The 15760-nt window shown below is 34.1% G+C and overlaps 2 protein-coding genes across 3 annotated transcripts in view; one reads left to right on the plus strand and one right to left on the minus strand.

The window, feature by feature from the left end:
- LOC127838647 (uncharacterized) overlaps positions 1 to 15760 on the plus strand; it is a 337890-nt gene that overhangs the window by 131881 nt on the left and 190249 nt on the right. The window lies entirely within an intron of this gene.
- The window catches only part of LOC127838204 (potassium channel subfamily T member 1-like), a 128289-nt gene that overhangs the window by 18127 nt on the left and 94402 nt on the right, over positions 1 to 15760 (minus strand). The window contains exons 22-27 of the mRNA XM_052365795.1: positions 15382 to 15493; positions 13455 to 13640; positions 12451 to 12591; positions 10643 to 10678; positions 3962 to 4021; positions 2326 to 2355 (exon numbers count right to left, since the gene is read on the minus strand). Coding sequence (XP_052221755.1) covers positions 2326 to 2355; positions 3962 to 4021; positions 10643 to 10678; positions 12451 to 12591; positions 13455 to 13640; positions 15382 to 15493 — 565 coding nt within the window. The remainder of the gene's footprint in view (positions 1 to 2325; positions 2356 to 3961; positions 4022 to 10642; positions 10679 to 12450; positions 12592 to 13454; positions 13641 to 15381; positions 15494 to 15760) is intronic.

The following is a 15760-nucleotide window of genomic DNA, read 5'->3' on the forward strand; positions in this document are numbered from 1 at the left end:
GACGTCCGTCTGACATATACGTAACTGATAAACGGTCTGTCGACACTGCTTTACTAATTGTGTTTTTGAATATTTTTTTATTAAGAATGGAACCTTATCAAATATTCACCCATTTACGGTGTCACCGTGTTTCAAATAAAATAGCCACTACAAGGATGTTTTCAGTTGTTATGTGCCACTTTTTCATGGATTACCGGCTACATAAATCTTATCTTATGGTTCCGATAAATTCCGATGAACCCCAGATAAGACAGCCTGCGCGTCTATTAGGGCATGAGCATCAATAAGGACATTTACGGTACATGTTTTTATATATACACAATTAGTATTGACCATACCAGTAGGTATAAAAAATTCATAAAAACAACAAGAATTAATGAGATTTTGTTTTATGTTAAATTGAAAAATAACCCCATAAACTCCAAAAGCTGACACAAAAGGAATTGAATGGTGAATTCATTATACACCTCTATTATGTTGTGCGGTGCATAACAAACATATTACATACGAACATCTTGAAACGGTATAATTAGGTAAGGAGGGTAGTAAAAAGTATAAGGGAAAATTAAACTTCTAAGACAATACTCTAGGCATGTAATATTCATTCTACATGACAACAGTTAACTTACAGCAGACATGACCTGTCGACAACAAAGTTATACAATGCTAGTAATTAATTACCTAACCATGCTCAAAATGAAATCTGAAAAACTAACAGCACTAGGCAGCCAAATGCACAATCATGAAAGCAAAATATGGAACTCATTAAGCAAAATTGAACATAACTTGTAATAATAATTTAAAGTTTCTTGGTTAATAAATTGTAATAATGAACAAATCTAAGAAAAATATATTGCTCTTTTAATTAAAATGCAAAACAAATAACATTGACTAGTAACTTGTACTCAAAATTTTTACTTTTGTGCAAAAATAATGTTAATATATTTATATATAATATTCACACATCATTACACAATATGAATGACAAATAACTATTAACCCTCAATAACGTATAAACATTCTCTGCAAATTCTGACAATCAAGTAAAACTAAGATAAAATAAAGAAAGAAATTGAAATCAAGAAATCTGAAGAAAAGACCAACACAGAAAAAAATAGGAAAAAGGCCTAAGGCGCTCACCTAGCTGAGACCCTAAGAAATTTTATTGTTCTGAGCGGGTAGTGTTCACTATGTTTCACAATAACCTAACACCTGGAAACTGTCTTTGAAAAAAAATCAAAATCATGTTTAAACTCAGCCCAGATATCATTACAAAACACATTTAAAAAAAAATCTTAGCAAGTTTCATTATGAGTGGGTAACAAATATGATTTCTATAGTGCTCAAATGGTTTTACTACAGCCGCCATGTTGTTCAACAGACTGCAGTTATATCTCATTAGTACAAGGAGAAATCATAAGACTTAGTGTTCAGTCCAAGTTTTTATGAAGATTAGGCAATAATATTGCTTCTCGAGTTTTTACAAGCTTTTTCTTTCATTAGACCTAGTGGCCTACTTTTTGACACCATGTGACCCAGATATGAACTAGGTCAAGATATCATTATGACAAGTGTTCTCAGCAATTTCATAAGCATATATCTGACCTATAGAATGTTCACAAGCTTTTACTATAGCCATATAAGGAAACCTGCCCGCCCACTGGTGGCCATGCTTTTCACTGGACAAGAACCATTTTCAAACTTTTCAAATATCATTGGGATAAATGTTATGGGCAAGCTTCATGATGATTCGACATTAAATGCGAATTCTATAGTGTTCACAAATGAAAAGATGACCTTGTGACCTTGTATTGTACCCTATATGTGATCAAGTTTCAAACCCCACAGAGATAGCACTAGGTTAAATGTTCTGATAAAGTCTAATGAAGATTGAGCAATAAACGTGTCCTCAAATGTGTTAACAAGGTAAAATGTTTAACCCTTTGCATGCTGGGAAATTTGTCGTCTGCTAAAATGTTGTCTGCTGAATTTCTAAAATTAGCATTTTCTTCGATTTTTTTTCAAAGAATACTATCAGAATAGCAAACAGTTTGGATCCAGATGAGACGCCACGTTCTGTGGCGTCTCATCTGGATCCAAACTGTTTGCAAAGGCCTTCAAAATTTGGTTCCCGCACTGAAAGAGTTAAATGTTGAAGACGCAAGGCAGACAAAAGGTGATAACAAAAGATCAACATGAGCACACTGTGTACTGGTAAGCTAAAAACAACACAGCAAATAAAAACGTGCTTGTCCTTTATTGAAATACTGGTGAGTGATTACACAATGGTAAATGTGATATTTTAAAAAGAGTTTGAATATATACCCCAGCACGGTTTCTATAGCGACTGCCTTTCTGAAAGCAACAGTTCATGTCACTAGCCTAAGCATGAAAACATCATTCACAACAATTTGCATATTGATAAATTAAAGGGGCTTGTTCACAGAATAACAAAATTATGCTATAGACTTTTAGTCTAAAGAATACTGATTCTAAAGCCACGCTGGGTAAAACATTTTTTAAGTGGAGCTATACTGTTTGGTGTTTAAAACCTGGAAATTTAAGGCATAGTATACTGACACACTTTAAAAATGCCTAAATTTGTGAACAAGTCCCTTTAAAGCGGGTATATACGATCTTGTCAAATATTTAGTAATAAATATAAAATGTGTAAAAAACTTATTATACATATATTTCAATATAAACTAAAATAAAAGTTAAGAAGAACATGTGTCGAAAAATGCTAAATAAGCCAGATATTTAATTCTGAAATCGAAAAAGGCTGTACAGCCGAATTCGCCAGCATGTATATCATGCATGTACGATGTGAATCTAAATTTAGTTTAACGGTTCATTTGAAATTTCTGCAGCGATATCGATTCATACGACACATGAACACTTACAAAAAAGACGAATGCATCGGTTATTGTAGGAAAATAATTACGAATTATCTTCGTCACAATCGGCTCGGGGCGCTAATTAGTATTTGCTGTATTTTATGAAATTCGTCTTAAATGTATCATTTTTCTTGCATAGTGTGTGTTATTATAACATATTTGTATCAATATTTTACAATTCAGCACATATAAAAATCGTATATACCCGCTTTAAATGATCTTAGGCTTAAGAATATCAGTATTAGAAATGTAAATTGACTGTTTTGCAAAATTGGTAATTTAAAGTAACTTTATATAATATAGCATATCATAAATGCAATAGAACTACTAGGAAAACATTATAAAAATTATCTTTAAATTATTATTAACTTAATAAACTTCAGAATTCAACACTACCATTCATTTGCATGGAATAAAATTATGAAGAAACTTTAACCAAATGATAGTTAGCACATTGAGGGACAACATTGAACGAAGTGCTACAGATGAAAGAACAAGTCTAAGGAATTCAAGGAAGTTTGCCCAGTAGAATATACATATAAACCTTTAGGTTAAAGGACTACCTTTAACTTGATGACATAAAATGGTTGGCATTGTTCAATACAAATATTTTTTCAACCATCTTCTTTATTATATGTATGTAAGTTTATTTTGGAAAAGATATATAAGTACAATTTTTGAAAATTAATATTGGAACAAGATAACCACAGGAACATGATAATGATTCATTTACCAAAATCTCAACCATGCAAATGGCCTTAACACTGACAAATTTACTCAATAATAACAAAGCATCTGGGATGTTTGAAAAACAAATGTCCTTTTTTTCTTGGGTATTTTCAACTTTTTTGTTCAGAAAGATAAATACTGAAAAAAAAGACAGTCAAGTCAGACAAAATATTGTGAACATTAATTTAATCGCAGAATTATAAGAGCAATTCAGAAATCTAGTCTGAATTATAATAACTCAAAAGAATTACATATAAAGCGTTAAATTGAAGTTGAAATGGGTAGTAAAAAAAAAGTGACACACGCACAATAAGGAAACGAAAAGGGATACTTACAACTGAATTTCTAAATGCTAAATTTAGCGCAGATTGATCTCTCGATATGAGTGAGGAGCTCTAAATATAGCAGAAACAAAACAACAGTCATCGTGTGATAAGCAATATACATCTGTGTTGTTATGTGACATACAGGACAATACAAGTACACCCACTCTACTAATTGGACTTTGGAATAAGACATCAAACTCAAAATAAATATAATTTTGGTAATTTTGTCAACCAAAAAAATCATGTTCTGGATGAATTATTGTAAAATTCTGTCTTTAGTTTTATTATAATAAACACTTTTCCATGACCTTTTCATTAACAGTGATGGTATTTATTATTTTAGGAGTTTTTGTAAATCCAATTCAAGATCCAGTTTTGAAATCGATTTATATGATGCATTAAAATATGCAAGTGCGTATTTTACTTATAATTTGTCAACATTTATCAATTCAACAAGTAAAACTGCTTGTAATGAATTGTAAACAAGAGGGCCTGAAAGGCCCAAAGTCGCTCACCTGAGATTCAAAGGAACTGACCTGTTCTGTGCAGCCCAAGATATCATAAGAACAATATGTTCTTACCAACTTTCATGACTAGTGAACACCCTGGAAGCCACGTTTTTCAACAGACCAGAACCATTTTCATACACATCCAAGATATCATTTAAACAAATATACTGACAAAGTTTCATGAGGATTCATAAGTCCATATAAGGAAAAATGTCCCGCCCACTGGTGGCCATGTTTTTTCAAGCAACTGGAACCACTTTCGAACTTGTCCAAAATTTAATTGGGACAAATCTTCTGACAAAGTTTCATAATGATCATACAATGAATATGGCTTCTAGAGTGTTAACAAGGTTTAACTATACAATGTAGCTATATAAGGAAAAATGCCATGCCCCCTTGGCGGCCATGTTTTTCCACCAACCGGAACCATTTTCGAACTCATCCAAGATATCATTGGACAAGTCATCTGACCGAGTTTCATGATGATCGGAAAATAAATGTGGACTCTATAGTGTGTTAACAATTAAGGTTTTACTAAAGCATGATGTATAGCCATATTAGGAAAAATGCCCCGCCCCCTGGTGGCCATATTTTTTAAGCAACCGAAACCATTTTCGAACTCATTCAAGATATTATTAGGACAAATTTACTGACCAAGTTTCATGAAGATGGGAAAATACATGTGGCCTCTAGAGTGTTAACAAGGTTTTTACTATAGCCATATAAGGAAAAGTGCCACGCCTCCTGGCAGCCATGTTTTTCAACCAACCAGCATCATTTTTGAACTCGTCCAAGATATTATTGGGGTGAATCTTCTGACCAAGTTTCATGAAGATTGGCCAATAAATGTGGCCTCTAAACGTAACCATTTTCGATCTCATCCAAGATATCATTGAGACCAATCTTCGGACCAAATTTCATGAAGATTGGAAAATAAATGTGGCCTCTAGAGTATTCACAAGGTTTTACTATAGCCAAACATGTATATGATCCATATAAGGACAAATGCCCCGCCCCTTGGCAGCCATGTTTTACAAGCAAACGTAACCATTTTCGAACACATCCAAGATATCATTGAGACCAATCTCTCGACAAAATTTCATGAAGATTTGACAATAAATGTGGCCTCTAGAGTGTTAACAAGGCTTTACTATAGCCATATAAGGATAACTGCCCCGCCCCCTGGCAGCCATGTTTTTTCACCAATCTGGACCATTTTCGAACTCGTCCGAGATATCAATGAAATGTTTTGACCAAGTTTCATGATGATTGGGCAAAAATTGTGACTTCTAGAGTGTTCACAAGGTTTCTCTATAGCCATATAAGGAATACTGCCCCGCCCCCTGGCGGCCATGTTTTTCAACGGACCGGAACCATTTTTGAACTCAACCAACATATCATTTAGACAAACATTTTGAAAAAGTTACATGAAGATTGGGCATCAAACGTGACTTTTACAGTGTTCACAAGGTTTTTCTTTTTTTTTGACCTAGTTTTTGACCCAGCATGACCTAGTTTCGAACTCAGTCGAGATATCAATGGGACAAATGTTCTGACCAATTTCGAAGATCATGCAGACAATAAATGAGGCTTCTAGAGTGTTCACAAGGCAAATGTTGACGGCGCATGATGGACGACGGACGACGGACAAAAGGCACATTGTGCTCAGGTGAGCTAAAAAACAACTGATTTTATTCCCAGATTTATGTCTTATTCCAACTTTATATAATAATATATTTACACTTATCAGAATTGCTTGACCAGTTACAAAATCAGTTAATATTTAGTCGTCTCATTCAAGGATTTTAAGTTATTCTGCAACACTGTTATTTACAAAGGATTTGTAGTAAATGTGATTGGATTTTGAACCCAAGTGAAATTATTTACCAAGTTTTTGAGGTAAATTTGATTGGATTGAACAGTGCAAATATTTATTAGGGATTTTAAGTAAATTTGATTGGATTTTGAAACCAAGTACTTATATTTACCAGGTTATTGAGGTAAACTTGACTGGATTCTGAACCCAAGTGCTACTATTTGCAAAGATTTGAAGTAAATTGTATTGAAATGTGAAAGTCTTATTATTTACCAAGAATTTGAAGTAAATTATAAATCATTGCATTTTGAACCAATAGTAAAATAAACAATAGTTCCACAATCAACTGTCAATGTTTGCCAGATAATATACAAGAAAGGTAAAACAACATTATTGATCAAGATATGAAAGTAAGGAACCTTCAATCAGATTTTGCCACTGGCCATACTATTAACATGACAACAATTTATTGTATCTGTCTGAAATTTCACAGCAAATAACCTTCAATAGGGAAGGGCCAATACCATAATACTGTGCCTTTGACCTTTATATCTGTGGGTTTTTCCAAAATCTCGCCCAATCATGGTTTTAAATATGGTTTTATTTCAGAATACATTAGGCTTGAAGCCCATGAGTGCACATACATATAACACACAATTTAGTCAACAGTGGTCAATGACATACAGGCATATACATATATAATTTTTAGTAATATAAATTTAGAACTCACAATAAAAGGAATTTGCAACTCTAAAGACATGCATACTGAAAATAAACAGCTATTCATGAGTTAGTCTTTTCAGGCAGAAACATGTTCACCAATCAACACAAATCACAAAATCGCTTTTACTAAAATTGATCGACCAATCAAAACATGGCAAAAAACAATATTCGTCTTTTAACAGCAACTGAGCAAGCAGACTAAACGACAAAATAACATTACTTCTGAAATTGCCATTGTAATGATCTAAAATGGAGTATGTACACTTTAAATGTGGAAAATTGTATACTAATATCAATTTATTAGTTAATTTATGCTTATACTATCATTATGTACTTGTATAGTGCTTTATAATAATACCTAAGTAATGGTATCAATTCCATGACTATGATATTAAAGAAAAAAATCATGAGGGTGGTCACAGAAGTTGCTGAACGTTTTATGTAACTTTCATAACAATGTTTTTAACAGACAATCAAACCAATCCCTTTTCTCACATACAAAACAGCAGTCCACTATCCGATTTGTGTTGTTAAAGTAAATTTTAGTACTTGTTGAGCTTTTTCAAGATTTAAATATAAGTTGCCACATATTTCTATAATTAACCCTTTGCATGTTGGGAAATTTGTGATCTGCTAAAAAGTCGTCTGCTGAATTTCTAAAATTAGCATTTTCTTCGATTTTTTCAAAGAATACAATCAGAATAGCAAACAGTTTGGATCCAGATGAAACACCAAGTTCTGTGGCGTCTCATCTGGATCCAAACTGTTTGCAAAGGCCTTTAAAATTCGGTTCCAGCACTGTAAGGGTTAAAGCAACCACTTTTTTGTCAGAGGAAACAAAAGGATAACGGTCAAATAACCTGTATAGCACTTTATCCACATACCAAGTTTCATCTACCTAGCTTAAGTACTTCTGGAGTTGTCACAGGATGCAGGCTTTAGACATCAATTATTTCTGTAACCATAGCAACCACAATTTTTGTCAGACAACAGAAACTGAAATAATTTGCATATTCCCCATATTCTCCTCTATCTCCTTACTGAGTTCCATGCACATAGCTAAAAATAACTTCTTGAGTAATATTTTAGGATCTTGCTTTTCCCTCAATTATACACAAACTTCTGAAACCATTAAAGCAACCACAATTTTTGCCTAACAAAAATTCTGAAATAATTTGCAACTTCCCCATGTGGCGCTCTATTCCCTTTTTTAATTTCATGAATCTAGCTTAACTTATATAATTTATCAATGAATTCAGATTGTGTTTGCGTTGTGATCAATAGGTTCTGGGTTTGGTCCCATTACTCTGAGTGTTCTCTTGAAGATGTCCTCCATCCACACCAAAAGACTGGTTCTTCTCAGGAAATGGACTCAAGAGTGGATTCATAAGCTTAGGACTCTCTTACAATCTTTCTAAAATTATTTTGTTTCATTTAAATGGAGGTTTGGTGTCACTGGCAGCTAAGGAATGGTCATAAGCAAGTATCAAAGAGGCTAAAACACGTGGTAAAACTCTACTTAACCTGTCTATCAGGGAAGGAAGCAAAGACAGACGGACAGACTAACAGACAGACGAACAGATGGAAATTACAATAATTATATGCCTCCTTCCTTATCAAGCGAAGGAAATAAACATCCACTAACAATGTTACAATATTGTTTTTGCTTTAGTTACAATCATAAACAACGAGATAAGAGTTCCCAAACTTCTGCAACAATCCTCTTTTGTTTCATAAATGATTCATCAGGTGAGTTAATATTAACAATGTGAATCTGCAGGGAAAGCATGCAGATAGATAATATTAAACAAAATATTCATAATATAGTTATAAATTAAATGAAATGCAAATAAGACTTTACAGATGTTAAACTGTAATGGATAAAAGTTGAAACACCTCTTACTGACAAAATATGTAAAACAAGCAAATTCGTTTAATTGATATCCCCCGCCAATATACTTTTGGACACAAAAATGTTATATTTGACACTCAAAAAAAGCATTTTTTCAAGATACAAAGGGCCATAACTCGGTTATTAACAGATGGTGTACAATGCCATTTGGCGTGCATCATCCTCTTATCCATATATATACTCATACCAAGTTTCAATGAAATCGGCTAGAGCACTTTCAAGATATGGCTCCGAACACACAAAAAAAAGCATTTTTTCAAGATACAAAGGGCCATAACTCTGTTATTAACAGATGGTGTACAATGCCATTTGGCATACATCATCCTCTTATCCATATATATACTCATACCAAGTTTCAATGAAATCCGCCAAAGATATGGCTCCGGACAGACGTAAGACGGACGGACAGACGGACGGACAGACGGACAATGCCAAGACAATATCCCTCCGCCTATGGCGGGGGATAAAAAAAGTTCCAAATGGATTATTCATAACTGTCATTGATAATGCATATTTCTCAGCCTAATTGAAAGCTGTATATAAGTGTAACAATGTTGTGCTACGAAAAGCTTTAACATAATTTTTTTTCAAAAACATTAATAACATGACCACAACTAATTGTATTTTTATTTGTATACATTAGACAGACATTTTGTGCCGTTATGCAGTGTACAAATGGGTATCCATTACACAGACATTTTGTGCTGTTATGCAGTATCAAAATGTGTATACATGAGACAGACATGTTGTGCTATTATGCAGTGTACAAATTGGTATACATTAGACAGACATGTGCCGTTATGAAGTGTCATAATTGATATACATTAGACAGACTTGTTGTGCCATTGTGCAGAGTCAACCTTTGTATAAATTAGACAGACATGTTGTGCTGTTATGCAGTGTAAGAATTTGTATTCATTAGACACACATTTTGTTCAATATTCAGTGTCATAATTTGTATACATTAGACAGATATGTTGTGTCGTTAAGCAGTGTCATAATTTGTATACATTAGAAAGACATGTTGTGCCGTAATGCAGTGAGCCTGTTACGACACTGACTCCAGTGACATTCTATAAATAACCACAGATGCTCGCTTAATTTTAATGTTCTGGAAAAAACTATGCAGAAGCAAAAAAAGGTATCCGTTTTAATATTTGCATAATTCATTGATGTATATATTTTATCTATTTACCATCTATACACAGTTTTAATAGCCATTGTTATAGTAAGGGTTCAGACTTTTCATGTAATTTTCTCAACAATTACTCATCTTATGAGTCAGGTTTATATTTAACGCTTATAAACAAAGTAATGTTCCTGTAGCTGTAATACAGCAACAAAAAGACTTCATAAAAGAAACTTCATAGAGCCTTATTTACAAGTCAGGTAAATTTCAGTATTTTGTTTGCTTTTTCAACTGGGGAACTTTTCTTGTTTGTATTCAATATGCCAATGGTCACAGTGAAGATTTGAAAAGTTATCATACTAAAAAAATAATAACAACACTCTTATTTAATGTTATGCTATTACACAATTTATTTCTGCGCCGTTCGTGATATAACAAAGGATTGTATCTCACAGATATTTTTCTTTATTTCAGTACGAAGCATGAAACATTTTACTTGTTCATTTAAAAAAAAGCTGTTTTCAAATACATCCCAACAGCCCATGCAAGCAAGCATCTGTAGCAACTGTAGCTAACAAAGCAAAAAACTTAATGCTTTTACTTTGGCTCCATTTCGATGAATCAGATACTCAAGGGCCTAGAAACATAAGAAATATGTAACACCATCTGATTTTGTTTGCAAATAAATGTAGTTCATAAGGCAAAATGGCTGGCTTTTAAGAATTTTTATTTTCTCACAAACATTTTCATTAAAATGTGACATGAGGGCAAAAATGGCTCTAGATTGCTCACCTGTGTAATAAAGCATGGCCAGTTTCAAACCAAGGGGCATTATTTGAACAATCTTTGAAGAGGACAACAATCTGATGTCACATACCAAATTTCAAAGCTTTGTGCATTTTGTTTTCAGAGAAGTTTTTTTTAAATTTTAATAGTATGCTTCAAAACTCACTAGATTGTATACAACTTTTCACCATCATAACACCAGGCAGAGCCATTTTTTACCCCAGGGGCATGATCAATCTTAGAAGGGGATCCCTATATGATATAACATGTTCAATATGACATCTATTTTGCTTTATGTTTGTATTGTACAAGATTTTAAAAGTTCTTCCACATTATCAGTCCACATATATTATATTATCCTTGGGCTTGGTGAGTTTCGATCCTAGGTCCATGCTACAGAAAAAAAGCAAGATATCCAAGTAACTAATGCTACTATTTTTCTAGATATAATGCATATACCATCAACATAATTCAACATTTCCATATACAATGTACATAATTATATGCAAAACCAACCTACCAAAACGTTTAAGCATCTAAAAGCAAAAAATAAACATAATTGAATTGGTGTTATCTATAGTCTACAAAATAGTTATATGTTTAAATGATAGTTTCAGCAAAATTTTAATAAATATGTACAGACAAAAGCTTACATTTAACCCTTTACCACTTAGATATGTATTTTGACGCATTTGTAGTCCCTTGAAAAGTTAATTTGTATTAAAGACTTTTTTTTTTACTGTATTCGAGATTTAAAGGCTTCATTTCCAACCCTTAGATACTGATAAGCAGCAAACATAAAACCTGAACAGAATGTTAGTTACTTAGTTCTGGTTTTATGCTGTTTACAAATAGCCATTTTTACTTTGCTTCTGAGTGGGAAAGGGTTAATTGAACCCACTTTACTGACAAAATACACATACTTCTAGTCTAAAAACAACAATCATATTTAAGTTCTGTCAGGTAAATTCCTGAATTATTCATCATGATTTACTAGATTAATTCAGTCATGTGATCAAATCTTTACAGATTTTACTACAATCTCATACTTGTTGAAATAAAATCATAATTGCAGTTAACATACAAAATATTTGGTTTTGGTTATTGTCTTTGTCTATTATCCGGTACATAATTATGTATAAAAATTACGTTAAAAGTAATTTTTTGAATACTATCCATCACATGCTGTGAAAATCTGACTAAAAGTTGAAAGTTTTACTTATACCAAGTGGGTGTGTAAATGGTCGCCTAAAACACCATTTTATAAAGCACCTGTAACCAATTTTCCATAATTTATCATATTAAATTATAAGTTTTTCCAGCAATTAAACCAGTAAAACACAATATTTATCTGATTGGATTTCATATTTTAAGTTCACTGTTCTAGTCATTGAATAAAGTTACAAGTTGTCTTAACTTTTCATTATTGTTTTGATCAATCTAATGCTATGTATGTTTGAACCAACAAATGAAATAACATTTTTTTCCAACGTATACAATAAAATCAAATTATATTATTGACTTAATCCAAAAACAAGTCTTCTTTCCTATTCACATGAATGAGTATTTTTCAATTTTTGAAAATTTTTGGACCAATAAGAAATGAGGTTCAACAATATTTACCGAGTGATTCACCGGAGGTGATCGGCAGGTTTTCGCCTGTGTCCGGTATATACCAATGGGTATCTCGCAGGTGGTGGAGCACAACTTCTGGTACAGACGACCGTACGTTCGTATCCACAAGTCATCATTAGTAATCTTCATCTAAAATTTTGAACAGATCAGTTGGGCCGATAATCTTAGGCATATAGCTTGTCATGATGTGATGGGATTTGTTAACAGTAATCTTTTCACAGTCATTATCCCCCAATCTCTGAATCAAGTTCGGGCAGTTGTAAGGTACTGGCACACAAATGGGCACTTAGTACATGAAATCGCCTTAGATAGCTTTACCCTATCATATGACTGAAATTCTATTTAAAATGACCAGCAAAATCCAACAAAACACTTACAAAGAAAAGATGCTTATGCTAAGCCTGCTGAGGGAAAGTGGGATTTGCTATACTGACCACAATGATAAATAAGTATGTGTTTTTAGGTAAAATCTGAAAAATTATGGTGTGTTTTCCCTAAATGACTGCAGAAAATTCCCAATTAAAGGCTTCCTCCGCCAATTATAAACAAACCATCACAACATTCACTTCATCTCCCTAGTCATGCTTATCTATAAGTTGACCTTAACACAAATCATGGCCAAACAGTTTTAGCCTCCACTTTAAAGTATTTTTCAGCAAAAAAACCCACCAAATTTCCCAATTTTAATCAAAGCCACACAATATCTCTAATTCCAAAGGCCCTATTCCAAAAATGGTGGAGAAACAAAAAACCCTGGGAAAGACAGAACAAACATTAAAAATTGGTGAAATATCCAACCAAAAACCATCCAAAGACTTACACAGGAAAGATGCCCAGAGCAAACTGCCTGGTCTATTCCCAGCAGAAATGTGATAAGGTAGTATTTGACTTAAAAAAACAGACAAATGGCGATCACAAAAGCTCATCATGAGCATGTTATGATCAGGTGAGCTACAAAGGCAAAAACTCACCCAAAACAACCAAAGACTTACACAGGAGAGATGCCCGGAGCCAACAGCCTGGTCTATTCCCAGCAAAAGTCTCACAAATGTGATCACATAGTCTTTGACGAAGGCCTGGTAGAGAAGTGTGTCTAACATGCTCGCACTGAACACGTTCCCAGCAGCAAACGGCAGTCGGAACATGTAGGAGATGTGGGAACCCCTCTCTTTTTCTTTCTGTGGAACATTATTTAAGGAATAACTGATGGATAGGATTCAGGTTATTATTTTGCTTTCTAGGGAGAAACATTTAATCTCACTTGTTAACACTCAGATATGCGTTTTGACACGTGTGTAGTCCTTAGAAAATTAAATTCAAGACTTTTCTTAATAGATTCAAGTTAAGGTCTGCTCTTTTTCTTCTGTGGAGAAAGATTTCAGCATTCCTCTGTGAAAACATTTGAGCTTTGTACTTTGATGCCCTTCACCACTCAGATATGTACTTTGATGCCCTTTACCACTCAGATATGTACTTTGATGCCCTTTACCACTCAGATATGTACTTTGAGCCCTTTACCACTCAGATATGCACTTTGAGCCCTTTACCACTCAGATATGTACTTTGATGCCCTTCACCACTCAGATATGTACTTTGATGCCCTTTACCACTCAGATATGTACTTTGAGCCCTTCACCACTCAGATATGTACTTTGATGCCCTTTACCACTCAGATATGTACTTTGATGCCATTTACCACTCAGATATGCACTTTGAGCCCTTTACCACTCAGATATGTACTTTGAGCCCTTTACCACTCAGATATGTACTTTGATGCCCTTCACCACTCAGATATGTACTTTGATGCCCTTTACCACTCAGATATGTACTTTGAGCCCTTCACCACTCAGATATGTACTTTGATGCCCTTTACCACTCAGATATGTACTTTGAGCCCTTCACCACTCAGATATGCACTTTGATGCGCTTTACCACTCAGATATGTACTTTGATGCCCTTTACCACTCAGATATGTACTTTGATGCCCTTTACCACTCAGATATGCACTTTGATGCCATTTACCACTCAGATATGTACTTTGAGCCCTTTACCGCTCAGATATGTACTTTGAGCCCTTTACCACTCAGATATGTACTTTGATGCCCTTTACCACTCAGATATGTACTTTGATGCCCTTTACCACTCAGATATGTACATTTGAGCCCTTTACCACTCAGATATGCACTTTGATGCCCTTTACCACTCAGATATGTACTTTGATGCCCTTTACCACTCAGATATGCACTTTGAGCCCTTTACCACTCAGATATGCACTTTGATGCCATTTACCACTCAGATATGCACTTTGAGCCCTTTACCACTCAGATATGTACTTTGAGCCCTTTACCACTCAGATATGCACCCTGATGCCCTTTACCACTCAGATATGCACTTTGAGCCCTTTACCACTCAGATATGTACTTTGATGCCCTTTACCACTCTGATATGTACTTTGAGCCCTTTACTACTCAGATATGCACTTTGATGCTTTTAAGTCACTTAGAAAATCACATTTAATTTAAGAACTTTCTAACTTTCTTATCCAAGTTGTAAAGCCTTCATTTCAACCATTAGATAATGATGAGCACCAAACAGCATAAATCCTGAACAGCTTACAGTCTTCGATTCTGGTAGGGTCTCGGTTATTGATATATAATTGCATACTGGATGAGAATTATTAACTCTTTCCCACTAATAGGCAAAGTGAAAATGGCTATGTGCAAGCATCATAAAACAAGAACAGAGTAACTCGCAGTCTGTTCAGATTTTATGCTGTTTGCTGTTCATCAGTATCAAAGAGTTGGAAATTATGCCTTTAAAATGTGAATCTAATAAAAAAAGGTCTGTAATTAAATGTAAAATTCTGAGAAACTTCAACTGCGTCAAAATACGTATTTTAGTTGTAAAGGTTTAAGGTACCTTTTCCCGTTTGGAGAGCTCATACGAGTAGAGGTCGTTGGCCCGAAACTGCATGAATCTCATATTGGAGGATTGGGTCAGCTCAGTAATGATGTTCGCACTGGGAAATAGCCTGAAATGTAACATGTGATTACATTACTTTAAAATCAATATCTATCGTCAGACGGTCTGAAATGTTAGGGGGTTTACTGCATGTGTGTAAGCGTTGTCTGCACAGACTACTCTAGGACTTTCCGCCTAAACTGGATTTTTGCTACAAAGACTTCCTTTAAAAAAAAAATACCAGAAAAGCGGTGTCATCCCTGATTAGCAAAAAAGATTACACAGGCTAATCTGGGACAACACTGTTAGCACAAGCATTAAGCCCTGTTTTCCAAAA

Source organism: Dreissena polymorpha, chromosome 7, assembly GCF_020536995.1.
Source record: "Dreissena polymorpha isolate Duluth1 chromosome 7, UMN_Dpol_1.0, whole genome shotgun sequence".
NCBI classification, from domain to species: domain Eukaryota; kingdom Metazoa; phylum Mollusca; class Bivalvia; order Myida; family Dreissenidae; genus Dreissena; species Dreissena polymorpha.